The following is a 24529-nucleotide window of genomic DNA, read 5'->3' on the forward strand; positions in this document are numbered from 1 at the left end:
GCCCTCGGGTGCTTCAAAACCAAATTCCATTGTTAATAATAAATTGAAATCTATTTTAAAAAATACCTCTATTCTCTTTTTCCAGATCGCGAACTCCCTCTCAAACTTTAGTGGATAGATGCTTGGTTCGTTCATCTCGTGTGCTTCGATCGGTGATTAGTCCGCTTGAAGCGTCCTTGCTCTGATACCACTTACTAGGACCCTTGGTGACCAGCTAGAGGGGGGTGAATAGCCCCTGCACAAAAATAAAACAAAATGAACCTTTCTCGGACTTATAACTTAATTAAAACACTTGCATAAACATAGAAATATAATAAACTAAGGTGTTGTTTGGTTTAGATGTTTGGGAATGAGGGAATGAATTCATTCCTAAACCTTGTGTTTGGTTGATGGGAATCGAATCAAGATTTTGGAATGAAATCCAAAAACTTGGGTATGGATGAAACCCACCCCTTCCCTTGGGTTTTGATGGAATGAGAATAAGAATTTAGTTTTGGATGAAAATACCCTTAGTATATTTGTTTAATTTTTCTTTCATTTAACTCATACACTCGGAATGGGATAGGATTCTATCCCCGACGTAACGGTACACGCCACGTCAACTTTGGATGAAAACTGGGTTTCGAGCACCCCGGAATGGTCAGAGCGCCCCGACCTGGTCAGGGTGCCCCGAGTACCAGAAATTAGCTTTTGCTGATTTTTGGTCCTGACCTCCTGCTCCAGTTTCGCTCGCATTGGTTTGGGTCTTCCACTCTGGCTCCACTCGCTTAAGTGATTTCGACTATCCGAAATAGGGCTCACCCGAACCCAACTTCCGGTCTTCTCCTCGAGCAAGCTTCCGCTCTTGTTTCTCGTCCCTCGGAATCGCTGCTTGCTTCCTTCTTGTCCGCCAACGTACTCTTCCACAGCTTTTCGTCCCTCAAACAATTGCGTCTTTTTCTCCTCAAGCAATCTTCCTCTCCAACTTCTCGTCCCTCGGAAACACCACAACACCCTTCTTGTCCGTCGGTGTACTCTTCCCCAGCATCTCATCCCTCAGACGCACCGAGCCCGTCGGCTCTCTCTAGTGCCATCCTTCTCGCTAGTTGTGTCCTTCGCTCGACATCCCGTGCTCCTAAGTTTCTGCACATTTAGACACAGAATTAAACACAACAGGACCTATCTTAACTTGTTTGATCACATCAAAACTATCTTGGAGTACCAATAATGTTTACCCATATGTCTTAGCCGCATATGCCATAAGACAGTACTATCTGATTCAGACTTCATCAAGGCGATTACACCTACAACTCTAGTCCCTATCAACTTATATATGTTCCCTACTAACTTTTATCCTTTTATTACCGTCAGATCTCCCTTGCTGACTTTTATCACTCTGCTCACTGATTTGTAACTACAACCAATACCATCTAGTGTGTCTAGCGAGATCTAGTTCTTCCTTAGCACTTGTATATATTTGACATCACATAGGGTTCTGATCACATCATCAAATATCTTGATTCTGACGTTTCTTATACTAATAACTTTGCATAACGCATCGTTTCCCATTAATACTGAACTAGAATCTACTACCCTATAGGTGTCAAATCACTCCTTGTTTGGAGTCATGTTTATATGAACATGTAGAGTCTAAAATTCATGTATCCATCAGTTGCTCCGAACTTGACATAACTAATAGCATATCTCCATCACCGCTTTCTTAATTTTTTTTTCAACTATGTTTGCAGACTTTCTCGAACTACCTTTATTCTTTGCAGTATATTTCTTTATCTTTAGACAATCTCTCTTGATATGATATTTGCCTCCACATTTATAGCACGTGATTACCTTCTTCCTTCTCGACTTAGAACAAATCTTGTTGTTGTCACCAGATCTGTCGAGATTTGCTCATACTATGCTCTTGGTTGCTATTACCACAAGTCATTCTCCCTTAGAAACTTCATCGATTGTCTTTCTTCCTTTGGTGAAAACCTAGCAATGCATCTGTGATCTCCTCCAATTTAAGAGTTTTCTTACCCCACATCAAAGTAATAACTAAATTCTCATACGTAGGAAGTGAAGGTAGAGAATTCAACAACATCAGCGCCTTGTCTTCATCTTTGATCTTCACATCAATCGACCTTAGATCACTCACAATCTGGTTGAATACGTTGATGTGTTGGCTCAAATTGGTTCCCTCTGTCATCTTCAGCCTGAATAATTTCTACTTAAGATATAATTTATTTGTTAATGACTTTGATATGTACCAGCTTTCCAACTTTTGCTAAACTGTCACTGATGACTTCTCGTCCATGACATGATACCTCATATCATTCGTAAGATAAAGCCTAATTGTTGTCATTACCTTCGCCTGAAGTTCTTCCCAATTTGATATCTCGATGTTTTTTGGTTTCCTTTCTCTTTGCGTCTTTACCATGCCTTGTTACAACAATAAGTCCTTGACCTTTCTCTGCTATAATTCGAAGTTTCCGGTTCTGTCAAATTTTACCATATCAAACTTCGTAGAAGTTGTCCCCGACATGTTGAAGAAATCCCCCAAAACCTCGCTTTGATACCAATTATTGTGCAAAGAGGGGCAACACCTCTCAACCTCTAATGCAAAAAAAGAGGAAAGAGAAGGAGAGATCGCGCGGAGCAACAAGACAAAGACGCACAAAAGGAGCAAACACGAGGAAGGAGAAGAAGAAGAAGAAGAAGAAGAAGAAGAGTTACTGTGGTTTGACGGTTTTCCTATTCCATAAAAACAGTCAGAGCTTTATTAGAATTCTCTTTACACAAGAGAATCACTTTCAATGATTCTCATTATCCAATAGATTTATAATGATTCCTATAAATAGTGCCTAAACCTAGATCCGAAAAAATTCTAACAGAATTCTGTTATGAAAAACTACAATAAAATTCTGTTATGAAAAATTGTAATAGAATTCTGTCATAAAAAATCATAATAAAATTCTATTATGAAAAATCTTAACATATTTTTTTCCATAACATCTCTTGCATTGACCTTCATTCAAATGAGTCACTCGTCAATAAAAAGAACATCTCATCTTATTATTCAGTCATGTATAATTATTCAACTATTCTTTAGTATTATTTAGTACTGATATTTTTCGTCTAAATTTTTCATTTAATTTTTAATTGGTATGATTTTATCATCGTTATAACATGAATGTTAGACTAACCGATGGAATCTTTATTATAATAGATAATTCATAGTGGTTACAATGTAAATTTCTATAAATATTGCTCAATCAAGTGAAGATTTAGGCAGAGATAATCGGAATTAAAGGATAGAGCGCATTTTTAATAAAAACATCAAAGTTACTACCCTTAAAAATTTATTTGAAGGAAAAAAAAAACGCCCTTTTACTTTGCCCAAACTAAAATTAAACTTTGACCGTGTCCAACTGGATCCAGACCCAATCATTTGACTTATCCTCCAACTTGATAAGAACACCTTCACAATTATTACTTGATTGCTCACTAATTGCATGGCTTATATCTTGCGCACATGGTCGTTATCGGCTCCGGATCTGGCAATGCCGGACCTAAAATGCCACCGATATACCGATAGCTCCCACGCTGGCCTTTCAAACCCCACCTTCTTAGCGGATGTTATTTTAGGCATAACCATGAGCGATCCGGTAACTCCGATCCAGTTGCTGCTCAACGCCCCCACCATCGTCACGACGCGCCACCGTGGCCGCCACCACCACTTCCTCTTCTTCTCGCCTCAACTCCGACCATCTCCCAGCTCAGATCTTGAATCGGCCAACATCAAATGGTAAATCGTGCCTAGATCGGACTGAAGAAGGAGGCGCCGCAGTGGTTCTTGCTCGGATCGACATGGAGCGGTTGCCGTCGGTGTCGCTGCGACGGGACCCTTCTGGGAGACTTCCGAGCGCGGACCCGATGGCTATGCGGCCGTGGGTGTTGGCCTTTTGCGTCATCCGCTTCGACCTGGAGCAGGGGCAGGTGGTGGAGGAATGTTTTCCCCCGGATGCGCTCCCTCAAAACCAACTCCTCCTCGTCGCCTTCTCCTCCTTTCCGGATTCGATGTCTCATCACCACCTTAACCCTAACCCTAACCCCGCCCGCCGGACCTCTTCATCGTCCATCCACGATTCCATCTTCTCCTTTCGCTTCCCCGCCGCAGCCGCCGGGGAGTTTATCTACGGGTACGTCTTTAACCGGAGGCGCCAAGACGAGCGGCTCCGCCGAGGAGGCGAGCAGAAATCTGTTGTCATCCTCTCCGGCTGCCCTTACTCATCCCTATTCCGGCCCCTGCTCCAGATCCTTGGCCCCCTGTGCTTCGACATCGGCCCCTCCGCCCTCGGTCTCGTCGCCTCTCACGTAGCCGCCTGGCCGCCCCCCGTTCCCGGTACCCTCATGGACCTCCCTATTGGAAGCGCCGCTCTCCGGGTACATCTACCACCGAAGCCCAACGATCCGGCCGCTCCTTTCCCTCCTACCAACCCCACCGTGCCCCACGGTCTCTTCCACGACGCCGACCTCTTCGGAAGCTTCCGCAGCCTCCTCCTCCACCTCTGGACTCTGTGGGAACTGATGCTCGCTGGAGAGCCCATCCTTGTTTTCGCCCCCACTCCGCCGCAGTGCTCTGAGGCCGTCGCCGCCCTAGTAAGCCTGGTTGCGCCGCTTCCTTTTGCGGTTGACTTTCGGCCTTACTTCACCATCCATGATCCCGACTTCGCCCTGCTCAATTCTCTCGGCGAAGGAGAGGCGTTCCCTCCAATGGTCCTTGGAGTTACCAACCTCTTCTTCCTAAAGACCCTTCGAAACATTCCTCATGTCGTTTCTGTGGGAAGCACCGGCGCTAATGCCACACGGAATCTTTCTGCTGGAGGCCGTTTTGCTTCAACCGGGGGCATCGGGAACAACTTTGGACCGGGAAAGCTCAACCTTGACCAGCTCTCCCTGAAGAAGTTTTCCCCTTCTGGCTTCCTGAATGCGATGAAACTGAGAAGAGAAGGTCCACTATGCCTGATGACGGAGCACAAGGAAGCTGTTTGGAGCCCCCACGCAGCCACAACGAAGCCAGACACTGCAGTTCTTAATAGGCTGATTGACTCTCCCAGGGTTGAGGAGTCTATGTCAGTGGCAAATAATGAGATATTGCGGCGTCATTTTCTAGAGCTCACGACAAACTTCCTTGCTCCTTTCGGTCCTTATTTGAGGGCAACCACCCCTTTAGAAGGAGCTTCTCCTTTTATGGAGCCACCACCTTTGCCTCCGTTTGATGCTCATGAATTTCTCAATGGGTTGGCCACTCGAGGGCCAGGGAAGTTCTTGTCAAAAAGGATGAGGTCGAATTGGCTGGAGCTGTACAGGTGACAATGCTGATTGTTAATGGGCTTCATCACACTTTAACATGCTAGTAATGGTTTTTGTCTTGTTTCTGATTCTTTCTTCTTCATCAGACGGTTTTTGGAAGGAAAAAATTTTATGCCCTGGTTCCAAAAGAGGCGGGCAGTTGCAGAACAAGAACAACACAGGTTATGGAAGCAGGCTCGGTTGAACACTGACATAAATAAGCTTATATCTACTATGTCTGAAGTGGAGATTGTTGATTCTTTCAATGCTATTGAGAGACATTTGCTCGCAGAGATACAGGTATCTTCTTTTATCTGATGATAGAAAAACTGTTGTAAAAAATTAAAACTGCTACTGAGTTTGTTATGGCCACCAATTAAAGTTAAGAAACAAATATCTTATGAATTTCATATTACAATAACACAACTGGCATTTTATTTAAACAATTTTTTTGTGGTATAAATTCTCATCCTTCTTCGTCTTATAATTAAAATAAAAATTTATCTGCGTCTTTTTGTTTTATTGCCATCTGATCTTTCATCATTTCCTATTTGCTTGTGTTGCAAAATATTTCTACTTGTATATATGATATTACCTTTGGTGCAGTACAAAATGTATTTCATTATATCTGTCCATAATTTAACAGCAATGGGATTTTTTTCATAATAGTTGAGGAACTGTTTTGCGCACTTTGTTTACCTTGCAATGCCATTCACCTCTGGTGGATCTTCCTTTATGTCTTCCATATTACTTTCCTCACATAGATATAACTATCCAATTTCATACATAAATATCTGTTACATGTTCTAAATGCTCTTCTAGAAACTTGCTTATACAAAATCAAATCCAATTGGAGTTTGAAGTGTGAGGATATTACGGAGATCAGTTACAGTGGGTTTAATTCCTTTAGTTCAACATTGTAAAAGTTGTATGCAAGTGGTATGCTGTGATAGCACATAGTGGATATATGCTATGTTGATATACACATTTTTGTTGTTTACAAATTCTTTAAAATGGGTTACATTCCTCAAAGTAAATAGTGGTGGAAAACAGAAAAATTAAGAAATTGAGTGCATTGGGTTTTTCTTCACTTAAATTTGGTATTATATTGACTTAATAATGAGATCTGAATGCTAAGAATATTACTGGCACTATGTCCTACATAATAAGGGTAGATCTGGTGACCATTAAGTTTCTAGCTGTCAAAACCTAATGAGATTTTCTATCTATCCCCTTTTTGTCTACAGCAAAAAGTACCCTATGAGCTCGATTGGTGGTAGGGGAAAATCGTTTATTATTGTGCTTTATTGGAAGGAATCAATATGATCTTTAGATTCTTAAGTAAGGTTAGGTGACGCTTGAGCACCTGTATCGTGATATGTCTCAATTAAATGTTCTATGTAGGTGCTGGACATTAGAGTATGAAATTCATGTTTTAAATCCTAGTCTTTAGGATGTTGGTGCTAAAGTTTAGTTTCTTTATTCTAATACCTCTTTCTTAAGAATGAATATATAGATCAGAGAAGCTTTTTTTAATGTTATGTTGGTTGTATGTTAGCCTTTGCCAATCAAAAAAATCCTGATATAGTTAATTGCTTTATTTCTAACATAGATTCTAGTATCGGTCTAGGGAAAATATATAATTCAGTTTATTCTGCTGCTCGAACTGTTCAAAATCACTTAAATTTTAAGTGTAATTGACTTTGTATGGTTTATGATTGCTCCCCATCGCCTTCAACCCTAACAGAGGTGTCACCCTGTTGGAACATAGGCGCTATTGCCTCTTACCAACCCTGATCAAGATAAACTTTGAAGCTAGACCTCTTTGTTCCTGGGCTCAGAATCCATGTAGCACATGAATCAAAGGTCATGACTCCTCCCAACTATCAGCCCTCGATTAACTCTTAAATTTTTATCTTTGGGAGTTCTAATGGCTCCCATATATGATCATGGTGGAACCAGGAAGAATTTGAGGACTTGTCTTATTCATTTTATTTGTCTTAAATGTTTTAAGCGTTAGCACCCTATGATTGAACTTTTAGCTTCTTTGTACTGGTTATCTTGGCAATGACTGTTCTCTGGTAAAATTAATGAAGGAAAGAATATGATATTCTTCGATTTTCATTTTCTCCTAGTTCAGGCTTAATTTATTACCTGACAAACAAATTAGAGTTGAAGGTCATGATTTCTTAGTTTCCAAAATATGGCCTTATCATTGTTGGCTTTGCCATTTAAGTGACTTCTATCCATTTTTCTTGATTTTGCCTCTTTTCGACTTCTTTTACAAATAGTTGTCATTGGTCTTTTACAAATAGTTGCCATTTAAGTGACTTCTTTTAGCTTCTTGATTTTGCCTCTTTTCGACTTCTTTTACAAATTAGAGTTGAAGTTCTCTTGAGGACTCTTTGTCCATTTTCATGATTTCCTCCGAGCAGATGGATTGGTAATTCAGTCCCTTCAACATCATAATAAACTTATTACATTTTTACTGATTTATTTACTATAGGCAATCACTTCTGCTCTTTTTTGCATGGCATTGACAGTATCACTGTTACAAAGGTGTTCTGCTCAACAAGATATTTGTTGGTTGGATCTTTGACATTCCATCTGTTCAATTTTCTATAGTTGCATAGGTGTATAACTTATTGCTTCTTTCACCACCGAGCACAAATGCAAACATCAAATTAATATGTATAATCTAGAACCTTAATCACTTAACAGCAGCACTGCTCATATGCCTCCGTTAAGCATCGTCCTGCGGTTAATATCTCTTGCATGTTCCTATGCAGCAACAGGGATCCGCTACTGAAAACTCTGCAACAACATGCGAGAAGCTGAAAGGAGACCTTCGAGTTGTATTTAATATGCTTCCAAAAGACATGCAACAGCTCATGCTTTCAAATCCTAAAAGGGCTGCTCTCCTAAAGGCCAGCATAGAGCCAGTGAAAACTCCTAAGCATTCTGCTATGCGGTGGATCAGTAGCTGAGGTGAAGATGTCATTCCTATCATTGGTATCATAGAATACCTTCCATCTTGCTTGGCCGGTGAATCTGAATGATCCAATTGCAGTCTTGAACGAGCTTGATCCCTTTGTTATGTTCATGGAGGAACTAGATGTCAAAGGGCAAAAGGTTCAAAAATGAAAGCACAGGAGAGAAAACAGAGAGGCAAGTGAGGAGAAAGAATCAGGAGCAGGCCAAAATTACCCACATTACTTGAGCTGAGTCTTCTCTGTACGTTATAATGAATGTGTAATTCGATTCTTTGGATCAAGTTTTTGGAGCAACAGCTACACGAAAATGAGTCACTCATGATTGGGATTTATTTTGTCTTTGATTAAGCTGCTTGGGTCCTCATCTTATTGTATTATCCTACTCATTTGGGGTCCAATGAGATTGACTAATTGTAGCATGCCTCTATTATTCATCTTGTTGCGCTTGTAATGATCCTTCTTGTTGCCCATTAAGTGTAGGTTAGATATGCTTCTTTTTACCTATTGCAGTTAGAACAATGATCCCATGAAAAAAAAATAAAAAATCCTACAACAATTTTATTAAAAATTCCTTGGACTCTATAGAAGTTTGTAAAAATGAAGTTGATAGTTTTTCTGTAAATTAATGAAAAATGAAGAACAAAACAAACAGATCCACAGAATAAAATATATGGATACACTTTGAACTTTCTTGTTTTTCTTTATAAATTATTTTATCTGCATGAAATTGCACAATTACGAACTGACATGCATCATTTTGCGTGTATTAAATATTACCATTACTTCTCTTCAATCCAAATCATGATCATGCGTCACTGAGCTCTTAATTAGGTTCTTAGGCCTTTTAATTCCTTTACAGCTTCTATTATTCACCTGCAGATAATGAATCTTCTGTTCCTCTGTGCCAATTTTTCAATTTTTATTTTAATAATTGTTTAATTTTAAAAGTAGATCTCTTACAAGAGCCATAAGGCAATCCTCGATAATTGTTATTTAATTCATGAAAAAGATCGGTTGACTTTGCATCCCTAAATCATTCATCCATGCATTAACTTCAGATGAGTTGACTTTGTATGATTATGATATGTTTACTTGCTTCAGGAGAGATGCCCATGGGAATCGGGATTGATATATACCTGTATCGATATTTTTATCAATAGTACAAAGTTAACATGAAATACACTCAGTGTCGAAAAGAGATTATGTAAAATTAAAAAAAAAATCAAACAATTTAGAAGATTAAAAAAAAACTCTAAATTGCCATTTTCGCCAAGTTATTCTCCTTCAGTTCTATATATAGTCGAGTAAAACTGTTCTGAATGTCACAGTTGAGAGATGTTCAAGTCAATGCCAAGGTTCATGCCATTGTATGCAATGGGAGCGTACATCCACAAGTCATCAGAGCTCAACAGCTGCACAAGTTAAATTATATAACTTCAGATACTGAAAACAGATTAGAGCAAGCAGAATTAGTAATCTAATTAAGTATAACCTTAATTTGGAGCTGCAAGAACTTGACATACTGAACTGCTTCTTCAAGCATTGTGCTAATGTCTACCTGTTACAGTCAATAAATAATCTGTCAGCTCTTCTATTAACCCAGCAGCTGAGGCTGAAGAAGCAGAATTCTGATCGAGATGCTTACTTTTGTCCCATTTGGAACCAAGTTTTGCAAGGTTTTCAGCCTCTCATTGATCCTTTCTCTCCTCTTCTGTATTTTGGAAAAGAAAAATTAAAGAATGAACAAAAGGCAAAGTTAAATCTATAATCTTTTAAATTACCCTTGCGTACAGGCTTTGGGGATCAGTTGCTGCTCCTCTACCAGCTCTTTTCTTTCCATTGGTTGCTCCTTTCTGCTCGTTGGAATCATCATCCTCCGAGCTGTAGCAACTGGAATTCTGTGAATTTAAGTCCTCATGCACAGTGCCGTCACTCTTCTCAATCCTCTTGGACAGTGAATTCTTCCCCTTCTTTGAAACCTAAGAAATTAACACGCACCTCCATTTTTTATCATACACAATCTGTATATTACCAATGTTTCACAATTGAAACAAGGAATGGAAATGCTCGCCTTCTTCTTAGGAACCTCGAACATAGTCGTCGTGTCCTCGTTATTCAACTTTCTCTTCATGGTTTGTGAAAGTGGAGGCAGAGGCTCCACCATTTCCGAGCTCGTATTGGTTTTGCAAAAGTAGTTATCTCCTACATAATTGGCATCTACATGAGGAAGAACGCTAGGAGAGCTGCTGCCTTGGTTCCAATCAAAAAGATCACAGTGAGAACTGTGATCAGACCAAAACATCTCCTGAGAACCGAACAACTGTGCCATGACTTGGGATTCCTCCCCCACCATTGCAGCATCAAATGAGCTCCAGCTCGAGCCCAATCCCTGAAAATCCATGTTCGCAATGAAGACTTTAATTGGATGTGGAGGAGAAAGGGCTACTGTTGGTGTTGCAACCTAATTCAGGGAGGATTTATATACACTAGCCAAAACATTGACTCTTTCATTTTAATTCAGACAATGACAATACAGCTAAGAAATTAAGCTACAATTATGCATTATAAAAACAAATGGTGGATAAAAATAGAGGAGGCAGGATTTGCTGCCGGGGAATATTTATAAATGGGAAGTTACGATCTTGCTAAAAAAAAAAAAAAAAAGAAGGGAATTCAAATGATTGAATGATGAGGAAGTGATGGTTAATATCTGGCCATGGAGGATGGAAAGGACGTGGGAAGAGGAGGAAGTAGTTAAGGCGAATTGATGCTTAGAAATTGATAAAGAAATGCAGAAGATCGAAGTCGGCAAGTCATGGCGAGAGGTCATCAAGAATTCCCGGCCCCATGAAGGACAGAGCATCGACTGTTGCTGTTCGTGTCCGACGAGGAGGACGCACACTGGCCCACTGTTTCTTGTTTGTTCTTGAGTTCTTTAACCTCACGACGACCTAACCTCATTAACTCACATTTATCTGTAAAACCAACACGTAAAACAGTTTTGTTGCATAAAAAGAAAACATAGAATATTCCTAATCAAATCTATCTTTATGGGTCTAATTACTTTGTGCGGTCGTAAGAATTTTTCAATTGAGCATCGGAGAGATTTTGCCAAGGTCAGTCTCAACGGGTGCTATACTTCGAAGCCCTAATGAGTCATCTTTCTATTTCAAATTGATCAACGATAATAATAATTTATTATTATTATTGGTGGAAGAGAACAACTGTGTCTTCTCAGTATATATATATCATATTTATCGTATATATATTTGCAAGTGAAGGCAAAAATGAATGGCTCTTGGAAGTTGGAAGAGGGCTAAGAGCCGATGTAGTTAATATTGTGCTAGAGCTGTAGCTTAGTTGGACATTATCTATGGACTCTTAGTGATCCACAATCTCTGTATCTAATTTCTGAGATTTAATCCGTTTCTTTAATTTAATGATCAAATTAAAGTCTTTTAGTGACAGTTGGAGTCTCATTTAGGCGACAAAAATCATAAAGCGTGCGGGTTTATTGCATTAAAATCGAATAAAATGGTAGAAGACATGGTTCATACAAATATCTTATCTATTCACATGTTCCATCAGTGATTAATCAAGTTCGGCTTGAGTAATAATTGAGTATATTATTTGGTAACCAAAAAAATTAAGGCTCTTGCAGGCAGAGACTCTTGTAGGCGGACGCCCTCATAAGAATTTCACGGGCCTTGCACCGGCAGAATACAATGAACCGAATTCAAGGAACAGTTTGCGTGAATAGGAATATGGATACTCATTAAATGAATTAAAATTTTTAATGCATTTTGATGCATTAATAATTTATTTATGTATAAAATTAACTAACTAAATAAAATTAAATAGTTTATATATATATATATATATAAACTAGTTCATGAATAAAATTATAAACTATTTACGAATAATATATGAAAAAAAAATTATAAAGTTGATAAATAAATAAACTTTTAAAACAAATTAATAATTTTGTATTATAAAACTTAATAATTTATTGAATAAGTTAAAAAATATAAAAATTTTATAATTGAAAGTTTGATAATATCTAAAGAAATTAAAGTTAAATTGGAACAAAACTTATACATAAAAAAATAGAAACTAAATTAAGCTTTATAATTATTTTAATAATTTAATTTATTTTAAACTTATATAACTTCATCCGATTATCTTATAAAATAAGTTCGAAGATCACAAAACTTGACTCTACTTATATTCACAGCCTTAAATGTGAACTGGCTAGCCAGGGCTTTTCTGTCATTTCACTTCTTGGGAAATCACATTATTGGTTATCGCATAGGAGAAAGTTGTTGATAGTTCTAAAGTATGAAAAATATATAAATACAGAAATTGTGAAACTCACAGTGATCTCCCATGGTAGATCTTGATCTTCGCTTTTCATACAAAACAAAAAACTCACAGTGATACTCGAAGAAGAAGATCAGAGAAGATATCGAAGAATAACTTGCCGTTGGAAGAACGATCAGAACAAATCGGAAAGCTCTTCAAGATTCCATGAGCCAAATCCCTCTCTAATGGATGTTCTCCTCTTACAATCTTGTGCACATAGACGAACCTTGCACAGAGATCTTTCACATATAGGACGAACCCGACTTTGCACAAACCTCGCACACAGCAAGCTCCAGCAAAACTCCCATTTTTTTTCTTCTTCGGCTTGGACGCATATGTATAAGAGGAAGATGACTCTTTCTCTCCCTCTATTAATAGAGGAATTAAATGAGTTAGAAGATAAAGGGGAAGGGGTGACCTTTCATCTTCTTAGCTCCAACATTTCCCACTCGTCCAAGTCAATCCATAAAAATCATCTAGTCACAAAGACCATGTAAGTCACATAAAGTATATTGTAATCAAGTCACAAAGATCAAAGGAAAACACTAGTTAGTCACAAAGATCAAGTAAGAATATCCAATCCATACTTTAGGGAAAATGGTTCGTCCGACAGCAAGCACACTAAGCAATTATTGCTAAGAAGATTACTGCACCTTACGTAGCTGCTCTAAAGAACGAATTAGAGACATTCTCATAATGTCACATAACTCCTCTCTTGGCGGTATATATCTATTATCCAGGAAGCATACAATCTCCAGTGGCACACAACCATTATCTTGGAGATATTCATATCTTGCTATTTACCTAGATTAAATAATCTTTATTTACATCAATATAAACATCTCTAATCTCTCATAATGACTATTATGTCAAGAGCATGTTCCATATTCAATATTCACAATCATTTCTATACATAACAGAAATGGGTCAACTAGTGAATAACATCAAAAGATGCAAATTTATTTAATCTTTCTTTTTAGCAAGAATCTATTCATTTTAATCAGTCACTTTCCTAGTTATGCTCCATAGACCGAATCATCCATAGTCAATAGGAAACATGCTAAAGTAACAGACACTGATTATAACTTCAAGTAGATAGCTAAATAGTCACTGAGGGTAAAATTGAGATTAACTTATAATCTCAAGGGTCTCACATAGTAGAGAAGCAGGGATTCATTCTCCTACTACTCTTCTTGTCGCCATAGCACATGTGGTATGAATCACATACTACGATGTTATTCTCTTTACTAAAAAAAAGCACGTGTTTTTCTTAAATTTTAACATCATACAGATTTTGATCTAAACATACCTAATGTCTAATCTTGAATTCAACATATGAATTCCAATCTAGCTTTAAATAGATTCAATAAATGGTGGGTACATTTACTCCGATCGTTACATAAATGATCTCATCTTGATACAATTATCAAGACAACCTTAACTTATAAGTATGTCTTTATTCACAGCTACATAAGCTGTCACATAAGTAACAGTCTTACCTCTATTTATACTTAACGAATAGAGATGATTGCCCATATGAGTGGACCAATCTCAATCTGTCAACATGCTAATCGAGATTTTAATTCAAAATGTAACAATATATACACTGAATAGATCATCACATTTTATAATGTGTTATATTTTACGAAGTCACAAAGACTTCCCATATCCTTGAAATGACTCTTTAGTCAATGACTTAGTAAAAGGATCTGTAAGTATAGTACGTGTAGGGATATATTCAAGAATTATCATATTCTTGTCTACAATATCTCTTACAAAATTATGCTTAATTCTATATGCTTGCCTTTACTATGACATTTGGGATCCTCAGCTTGACTATTATAGTACACCGTAATAGGACTCCCGCTATCTTCAGCAATCTTCAAATGTTCCAGGAACCTTTTCAACTAGACAGATTGTTGCACAACTAATGTGCAAGCCACACAACTTCCATTGTCGACAAGGCTACACAAGCCTAGCCATATAGCTTCTATTGTCGACAAGGCTACACAAGCCAAGCCACAGAGCTTCCATTGTCGACAAGGCTACATAAGCCTGCTTCTTATGAGACGGTACCACCATTTAACAAGAAGGTAGAGCCAGATGTGGATTTTCTATCATCAAGGTCCCTCGCCCAATTTGCATCTGTATAGCCACTCAGACTCATCTTAGATCCTTGAAAATAAATACATAATATATTGTCCTTTTGAGGTATTTAAATATCTTCTTCATCGCTTTCCAGTGTCTCAATTTTAGGTTTAACTGGAAATGACTAACTAAGTCAATACCATAGTTTATATCAAGATAAGTACACAATATAGTGTGTAACACCCCACCCTCCTCACTACTAGTCTGTGAGGGCGGGGCGCTACTGGACTACTAACTTATCTTAACTAACATTGTACACATGTTGATAGTAATTCCTAAAACTCTCGGAGAACTCAAAGCATACAATTAACTAGCAACGGAAGGCTAAATGACTCATCTAATACATTCTTAATAAATGACAATCTTAATAAATTCTTATGCTAGGTCCCAAGGCTTCTATAGTCCAAGCATCACACATCCATCCGCACCTCCTTGTCGCCTTCCTTTGCTATAACTTTTCCTTTTCTTTATCTGTAGTAAGAGGAAATGCAACTATAAGCAAAATTGCTTAGTAAGCGCTATCTAACTCACAAAAACTCGAATATGCATGTAAACATACTGAAATCCAAGAACTGAAAACTCTAAAGAAAATACTACACATGCTCATCTAATAGCAAAAGAATAATGCATGCTGGAATGCTAAACATGTAAAGCTAATTAGAATAACATGCTAGCATAAGGAAAACTAAAACTTGTTGAATTATAAACACTTTCTGAATCTTATTTCACTTACTTATAAACTTATTCTTTTATTTCACTTGTTTAAAACTTATACTTTTATACTTATTTGAAACTTATTTTACTTGTTCAAAAGCTTATACTTATAATACTTCAAAATAGTAATCAACTTCTCTTGGGCCCAAGCGTAGTACCATCTTATGCGCGTTCCCTAATAGGTTGGGGTAGCGAGCCACCAATCATAAAAGAGCAGACCATGGTCTACCAGGGCCAAGACCTTGGAATTGGACATCTGGATTTGTTTAACGACAACCTTGGAAGTCGGGTACTAGCCTCTTCAAAGTAAAATATTTTATTATCTTAATTATTTCTTCTTTAAATGCCTTGGCATTTTAACGAGCACCTTGTGTGTCAAAATCCCTAAAGTCTTGACTTTGGGATCTACTTAAGGCCTTGACCTTTTTCTTTCTTTTCTTTATCTTTCTTATACTTGTTAATACCTCTAATAAAAGAATGCTTCTTTAAAAACTGAAATGTTTAAACAAATTCTAACTTTGAAATACATAAACAAAAATCTGCATACTATGCTAATCAAAATTCTGCATACTATACTAATCAAGATTCTGCATTCTATGCTACACTATTTCTGCATACTATGCAAACATAAATTCTGCACTATAATACTTAACCAAACTGCACTATAATCTTTTTCTTTAAAAACTGCACTATAAGTTCCACCAAAAATCTACACTACAAGTTCCACCAAAAATCTGCACTATAAATTCCACCAAAAATCTGCACTACAAGTTCCACCAAAAATCTGCACTATAAACTTTAAAGAAATCTGCACCATAAGCTCTTAAGAAATCTGCACTACAAGCTCTAAAGAAATCTGCTCTAAAGAAATCTGCATTTTAAGCTCTAAGAAATCTGCACTACAAGCTTAATTAAAATCTGCACTATAAGCTTACATAAAAATCTGCACTATAAGCTTAATTAAAATTTGCACTATAGGCTTAATTAAAATCTGCACTATAAGCTTAAATAAAAATCTGCACTATAAGCTTAATTAAAAATCTGCACTATAAGCTTAATTAAAATCTGCACTATAGGCTTAATTAAAATCTGCACTATAAGCGCTGCTCATGCTTCGAATTCAAGAAGAACAAAGGTCCGAAACTACTCCTACTGCAAGTGAGAAGCACTTACCTTACTTCTTGGACTCACAACCGAATAAGAAGGGCTTCTAGGACCTTGGCCGGCCGCCGAAGACGATGCCCTAACTCCCTTTTGTTTTCTGCCCAAGCTCCGCCGTCGCATGCAGAAGAGAAGGAGAGAATGGTTTAGGTCACGGGAATAAAACCCTCTCCTAACTTATCCCTTTTATAACCTAGTATTTCTGTTAACTCCTTAAATAAATTTTTCTCTTTTTTTCCTAAATAGAACCGCCGTTTGGATTCTTGGTCAGCCAAATCTTTGACCTGGTCAGAGTTCGCAGGTTCGATCCCTCCGCCGAACCCTTTTTCTCCTGTTTATTTCCTATTTATTAACTACTGCTTAAATAAATTTGTTCCTTCCTTTAATCAACAACGCTCGTTGGAACACTTGGTCAGCCGCGATTTGCTAAATCTTGAGGTCGCGGGTTCGATTCCTCAGCCGCCCCTTTATTTCCATTTATTTTTCGTTTCCTATTAACTATTACTTAAATAAATTTCATTACCCTTTTTAATCAACAATGTTCGCTGGGACACTTGGTCAGCCGCGCTTTGCTAAATCTTGAGGTCGCGGGTTTGATTCCTCAGTTGCCCCTTTTATTCCTATTTATTTTCTGTTTCCTATTAACTATCACTTAAATATATTTCATTCCCCTTTTTAATTGGCAACGATCGTTGGGACACTTGGTCAGCCGTGTTTTGCTTAAGGCTTGGCTCGTGGGTTCAAATCTCGGCTGCAACCCTTTTCTTCCTATTATTTCATGTTATTAACTTCTACTACTTAAATACATTTCATGCTTTTGTTAATCAGCAACGCCTGCTTGGGCTCTTGGTCAGCCGGATTCGCTTAAGAGTTGGCTCGGCCGGAGGTCTCCGGTTTGAATCTCGGCTTGGACATTATTTTTGTCGAAACTTCTTTCGTTTAGTAAAAATATCAAACGATCTCCAAAAATTATGTAAAAATACTCTAAAAATTTCTAAAACCCTCTAGAATTTTTCTAACGTATTTCTAAATATTTTTACGTACTATTAGGACTCGTAATGAGGAATTTTGGGTCATTACAATTCCCCATATCTTATAAAAAGTTCATCCTCGAACTTAGAATAATTCCGGATATTTCCGTCTCATACTGTCCTCACGCTCCCAAGTAACTTCCTCGCACTTCTGGTTTTGCCAGATGACCTTCACTAGTGGTACTTCTTTGTTCCTTAGTCTCTTAACTTTCCCATCCACTATCACCCATAACTTCTCTGTCCTTTTTGTTCTCCTGTACTCGGTCCTCAGTACAAGCGGTACGAGGATGTCCTCTTCTTGACATCTAGTTATGTAGAAAGAAATTAAGCAGAATTCTTAACTTTATAAGCACTTCTAAACATCTCCCTATTCTGTACATATAATCTAATACTTCTAAAGATTTCTCTTTACTGAAAAGAATAAAGAAAAGCATACTAAAAAATTAAATACTTTCTTACTTGAAGACGGCAAGGTTGGTGCTGATGTGTGATGCTGGAGAATAGGAACTCCCACCCTCCTCACTACTAGTCTGTGAGGGCTGGGCGCTACTGGACTACTAACTTATCTTAACTAACATTGCACACATGTTGATAGTAATTCCTAAAACTCTCGGAGAACTCAAAACATACAATTAACTAGCAGCGGAAGACTAAATGACTCATCTAATACATTCTTAATAAATGACAATCTTAATAAATTCTTATGCTAGGTCCCAAGGCTTCTATAGTCCAGGCATCACACATCCATCCGCACCTCCTTGTCGCCTTCCTTTACTATAACTTTTCCTTTCCTTTATCTGCAGTAAGAGGAAATGCAACTATAAGCAAAATTGCTTAGTAAGCGCTATCTAACTCACAAAAACTCGAATATGCATGTAAACATACTGAAATCCAAGAACTGAAAACTCTAAAGAAAATACTACACATGCTCATCTAATAGCAAAAGAATAATGCATACTGGAATGCTAAACATGTAAAGCTAATCAGAATAACATGCTAGCATAAGGAAAACTAAAACTTGCTGAATTATAAACACTTTCTGAATCTTATTTCACTTGCTTAAAAACTTATTCTTTTATTTCACTTGTTTAAAACTTATACTTTAATACTTTTATACTTATGTGAAACTTATTTTACTTGTTCAAAAGCTTATACTTATAATACTTCAAAATAGTAATCAACTTCTCTTAGGCCCAGGCGTAGTACCATCTTATGCGCATTCCCTAATAGGTTGGAATAGCGAGCCACCAATCCTAAAAGAGCAGACCTTGGTCTACCAGGGCCAAGACCTTGGAATTGGACACCTGGATTTGTTTAACGACAACCTTGGAAGTCGGGTACTAGCCTCTTCAAAGTAAAATATCTTATTATCTTAATTATTTCTTCTTTAAATGCCTTGGCATTTTAACGAGCACCTTGTGTGTCAAAATCCTTAAAGTCTTGACTTTGGGATCTACTTAAGGCCTTGACCTTTTTCTTTCTTTTCTTTATCTTTCTTATACTTGTTAATACCTCTAATAAAAGAATGCTTCTTTAAAAACTGAAATGTTTAAACAAATTCTAACTTTGAAATACATAAACAAAAATCTGCATACTATGCTAATCAAAATTCTGCATACTATACTAATCAAGATTCTGCATTCTGTGCTACACTATTTCTGCATACTATGCAAACATAAATTCTGCACTATAATACTTAACCAAACTGCATTATAATCTTTTTCTTTAAAAACTGCACTATAAATTCCACCAAAAATCTACACTACAAGTTCCACCCAAAATCTGCACTATAAATTTCACCAAAAATCTGCACTACAAGTTCCACCCAAAATCTGCACTATAAACTTTAAAGAAATCTGCACCATAAGCTCTTAAGAAATCTGCACTACAAGCTCTAAAGAAATCTGCTCTAAAGAAATCTGCATTTTAAGCTCTAAGAAATCTTCACTACAAGTTTAATAAAAATCTGCACTATAAACTTACATAAAAATCTGCACTATAAGCTTAATTAAAATCTGCACTATAGGCTTAATTAAAATCTGCATTATAAGCTTAAATAAAAATCTGTACTATAAGTTTAATTAAAAATCTGTACTATAAGCTTAATTAAAATCTGCACTATAGGCTTAATTAAAATATGCACTATAAGCGCTTCTCATGCTTCGAATTCAAGAAGAACAAAGGTCCAAAACTACTCCTACTGTAGGTGAGAAGCACTTACCTTGCTTCTTGGACTCACAATCGAACAAGAAGAGCCTCTAGAACTTTGACCGGCCTCCGAAGACGATGTCCTAATTTCTTTTTGTTTTTCACTATACTGATTGATTGATTGATTGATTGATTGATTTACATAAATTTCACCAGTTAAGGGTGTACTTAAATCAACCAATAAATTGTCAATATCCTGATCCGTAAGGATCCTGCCTGGAAATCATCATGAACGTCATTAGCACACCATGACCACCACTCCCACTATCTCCTTCAATCTCTTATTTTTTTTCCAAATTACACAGCGGACAAATTGAGATGCATGACTAGCAGTTGCACACTACATTTCGATTAAATCTTATTGGATTATATTTAAAAAATAATAATATTTAATCGGGTCCACCGCGTAAAAGTTAAAACAAGATTCGCAACGTCGTCATGTTGAGCCAGTCCAGGGCATCGTATGTGCAGTGCCACACTACAAGCTCCACGTATGCACAGTGGCCATGACTTAACCGTTGACGTTCTTTTTCCACGTCCAAATCTCTCCTATATATATACCCACCCGCCCACGTAACGACCACCTCTGAACCGCCGACCGATTGGCTGCCAGGATGAGCTCCATCCTTCCCCTCGGCTACCGCTTCTACCCCACCGAGGAAGAGCTGATCGACTTCTTCCTCCAAAACAAGCTCGAGAATCGCCGGCGAGACATGGAGCTGGCCATCCCCGTCGTCGACGTCTACTGCTTCGATCCTTGGCAGCTCCCTGGTAATAATGCTATTATATTGGATGATGGCTTCAAGCTAGCTAGCTAGCTAGTTAGGGTTGATATATAAAAAAAAAAAAATAGTACGATGCATAAAACTTTCACTATGCGAGGTCTTAGGAAAGATCCATTATATGCTGTCTTATCTTATTTTTTACAAGAGATTATTTTCAAGATTCAAATCCGTAATTTTTTTATTACAAAATAACAATTTTACCGTTGCATCATGGCTACCCTTCCTAAAATTGATATATGTCATACCACTAAAGGGTTATTATTGAACTACTGCACCAATCCCATATTACAATATGAGTTCCTTCTCATCATGAGTGTGTTAATCTCCCTGTATTTAAGATATCGTATGTCCGTTAATTAATTGAGTTACTGACAACCCAATTAATTAACATCTGATTCCAAGAGTAGTACCACTCAACTTTATTATCATGTCGGACTAAGTCCACCTGCAGTGTTTACATGATAATCCTTATGAGCTCCTCAAGGGAACATCATCAACCTAAATAATTAGGACGTAGATTCCTTCTATAATCAACAACACACCATATAAATAGTACCATTTCCCAACTCATCGAGCTTATTGATTTAACGAATAAATCTCACCCATTGATAAGTTAAAGAAATAAATACTAAGTATACATGCTTATTATTATATAGGGATTAAAAGGATGCACATCCATAATAACAGAGGTTCTGTTCTTTTATATAGTCAGTACAAATCAAACAACCTCAAATGGTCCTGCTCAATACACACATATTGTACTAGTGTAATTTTATAGTCAAGACAGACTAATACCAAATTACACTACAACCGTTCTAATGGTTTGTCCCAATCCATCTTGATTGTGAGCTACTATTTATAATTTATAAGGAACCGATAACATGATCTTCTGTGTGGCACCACACACCATGTTATCTACAATATAAATTAAATGGATAACTGCATTGATATATAAAATGTAAATATTTGACCAAAGTGATTCTTATTTCAAAATATTTCAAAACAGATGTTCATACAAAAGCTAGGCTTATAGTATACATCCCAACAATCTCTCACTTATACTAAAAGACTATGCTGCCATAAATGCTACCATACATCTGATTCTCATCCCCTCAACATGTCTATCAAAAGCTCTTGCCGGAAGGACCTTAGTGAAAGGATCTGCCAGGTTATCTACTGATGTAATCTTGGCGACAACAACCTGATCTCCTCATTTTACGATGTCTCTTAACAGGTGGTAGTTGCACTCAATGTGTTTACTTGCCTTATGGGTTCATGGTTCCTTCGAGTTTGCTACTGCACCACTGTTGTCACAATAAATTGTGAAAACTTTGGGCAAACCAGGAATCACATCTGTTGGATCGAGAAGCGCTAGAGGGGGGAGGGTGAATAGCGCTCGTGGCTTTCACTTGTTTCAGATTCGTAAAACAGCGAGTAATAAGCAGCGGAAATAATAAAAGAAATAAGAAATCACACAAAAGACCCCAAGGGTTTACTTAGTTCAGAGCCTAGGGTGACTCCTACTCCAAGGCCCGCGATCGTTGATCGCTTACGGTGGGCAACAACTATATAACGCAAAAGTGTACAAGAGTATTACAATTTTAACAGTATTAAAAACTTATACCGACAACAAGAAATCTTAAAACTGAAGCTCCAGGTCATTGGTGGTTTGTCGTAGCTTGGTAGGGGCGTCTCGTTAGCAGCTAGTTGAAGACAGATGGCTTTTCAGATTCTATGTTTGGCTGCTGGTCGAAGTCCTCTTAAATAGCTCGTTGAGGGCTCCTCCAATGCCCCATGGAGGCCCCTCAAATACAAGGTTTTATCCTGACTTCATCGCTGCTGATAAGCCTCTACTGCTGCAACTTATCCACTTGAGGGCGCCTCCAATGCCCCATGGAGGCGCCTCCAAGAAGCAGTCCAAGGCGCCTCCACTGTCCTCTAAGGCGCCTCTAAGCTCACTGCGCAGACAACTCCAGCCTTGCACCCGAGGCGCCTCCAAGCTCCATGGAGGCGCCTCAGACACTGTTCATCCGAGGTTTAAGGGTGCTCCTTTGTACCTGCAAGATATGTTAGTCCAAGAGATACCCTGTGACACAAAGTTAGCACATAATATCATAAATATAAATTCTAACGGTCATCGGAATGTCCGGGTCTGACTTCGGATTTTCGACCGGAAACCCTAGGTTGACCTGACGTCTACTGTTCCCTCTTCCGGGGAGCCTCCTCACCTACTCCCCTCAGGAGAGATTACCTAATGTTAGTTTGGTCCTCCAGACCAACTGGACTTTCCGCCTAGGGTTACCACCCCCTAGGACCTAGGGTTACCGCCCCCTATGATTTTTCTCCACCTAGGGTTATCATCCCCTAGGACCTAAGGTTACCCCCCCCCCCTTAGGATTTTCCTCCACCTAGGGTTATCGCCCCCTAGGACCTAAGGTTACCGCCCCTTAGGGTTTTCCTTCACCTAGGATTACCACCCCCTAGGACCTAGGGTTACCACCCCCTAGGGTTTTCACCTGCCTAACCGCAGTTAGGACTTTCCTAAAACCTCATTTAAGCACGTTGGATAACAAGGAATCTTAACTTTGAATCCCTTTGTCATTATCAAAACCTAGGTTCGATATTCGGATGCTTCCTGCACTAACAACATCTAAATCCATCAAGAAGTTTCTGAGCTATACAGCTTCTTTGGCTGTCTCAGAGGCTGCCACATATTTAGCTTCCATGGTGGAGTCTGAAACGCATTTCTACTTAACACTCCTCCATGCTATGACTCCACCTCCCAAAGTAAGTGCATACCCCGAGGTTGATTTACTACAGCCCTTATCTGATTAGAAGTTCGAATATGTGTAACCAACAGGGAGCAAATCATCTGTCTGGTAAACCAACATATAATCTATAGTCCTTTTCAGGTACTTTAATATATGCTTTACGACAGTCCAATGTCCCAGTCCTGGGTTACTTTGATATCTGTTAACCATGCCCACGACAAAACAGATATCCGATCTCGTACATAGCATCGCATACATTAGGCTTCCTACAGCCAAAGCATAAGGAAATGCATACATCTCCTCTATCTCCTTTGATGTCTTAGGAAACAACTCTTTCGATAAAAGGTACTCCATGCAGAAAAGCTAGAAAATCTTTCTTGGAGTTTTACATGCTAAAACGAGCTAGGATAATATCGATGTATGAAGCTTGGGATAAGCACAACATCCTTTTCTTGCGATTTCTTATTACTTTGATCCCAAGAATGTGTCTACATTCTCCCAAGTCCTTCATATCAAATTGATTGGACATTCATACCCTTACGTCTGACAACACTTTGACATTGTTGCCAATGAGCAAAATGTCATCTACGTATAGTACAAGAAATACCACCACATTTCTGTCACTTTTCTTGTATACACAAGACTCATATGGACACTGAATGAATCCATGAGATTGGATCACTTCATTAAACAGGATGTTCCAAGATCTTGAAGCTTGCTTCAGTCCGTAAATAGACCGATTGAACTTACATACAAGATGCTCTTTACCCTTCGTAATGAATCCCTCTGGTTGCTTCATATAGATATTTTCTTCAAGACTTCTGTTAAGAAAAGCTGTCTTGACATCCATTTTCCAAATCTCATAATCCATATGAGTAGTAAAGATAAAAGAATCTAGATAGACTTAAGCATGACTACCGGCGAAAAAGTTTCCTCAAAATCGATTCCCTCTTTCTGAGTATACCCCTTCGCAACAAGCCTCGCTTTAAAGGTTTCCACCTTCCCATCTGTTCCTCTTTTTCTTT

The 24529-nt window shown here is 38.1% G+C and overlaps 2 protein-coding genes across 3 annotated transcripts; one reads left to right on the plus strand and one right to left on the minus strand.

Moving 5' to 3' along the window:
- The first annotated feature begins 3538 nt into the window (after window positions 1-3538).
- On the plus strand, window positions 3539-8775 carry LOC122034250 (protein DENND6B-like). Of its 2 annotated transcripts, none has more exons than XM_042593417.1 (3): window positions 3539-5348; window positions 5439-5631; window positions 7079-8103. In XM_042593417.1, the coding sequence occupies exons 1-3, from the start codon at window positions 3847-3849 to the stop codon at window positions 7100-7102; spliced, it is 1719 nt and encodes a 572-aa protein (XP_042449351.1). In that variant the 5' UTR covers window positions 3539-3846; the 3' UTR covers window positions 7103-8103. The 2 variants fall into 2 exon arrangements, with proteins under 2 accessions (XP_042449351.1, XP_042449350.1); XM_042593416.1 differs by lacking the exon at window positions 7079-8103 and adding an exon at window positions 8121-8775 and having other exon boundaries at window positions 3542-5348.
- An 823-nt stretch (window positions 8776-9598) lies between these two features.
- LOC122034016 (transcription factor bHLH139-like) lies at window positions 9599-10725 on the minus strand. The gene is made up of 5 exons (XM_042593155.1): window positions 10357-10725; window positions 10106-10303; window positions 9970-10035; window positions 9817-9882; window positions 9599-9736 (listed from the first exon to the last, which is right to left on the minus strand). Exons 1-5 carry the CDS (start codon window positions 10723-10725, stop codon window positions 9647-9649), a joined length of 789 nt encoding a protein of 262 aa, XP_042449089.1. The 3' UTR covers window positions 9599-9646.
- Between the last annotated feature and the right edge of the window lie 13804 nt (window positions 10726-24529).

The sequence above is a fragment of the Zingiber officinale genome, chromosome 11B (assembly GCF_018446385.1).
Source record: "Zingiber officinale cultivar Zhangliang chromosome 11B, Zo_v1.1, whole genome shotgun sequence".
Taxonomy (NCBI): domain Eukaryota; kingdom Viridiplantae; phylum Streptophyta; class Magnoliopsida; order Zingiberales; family Zingiberaceae; genus Zingiber; species Zingiber officinale.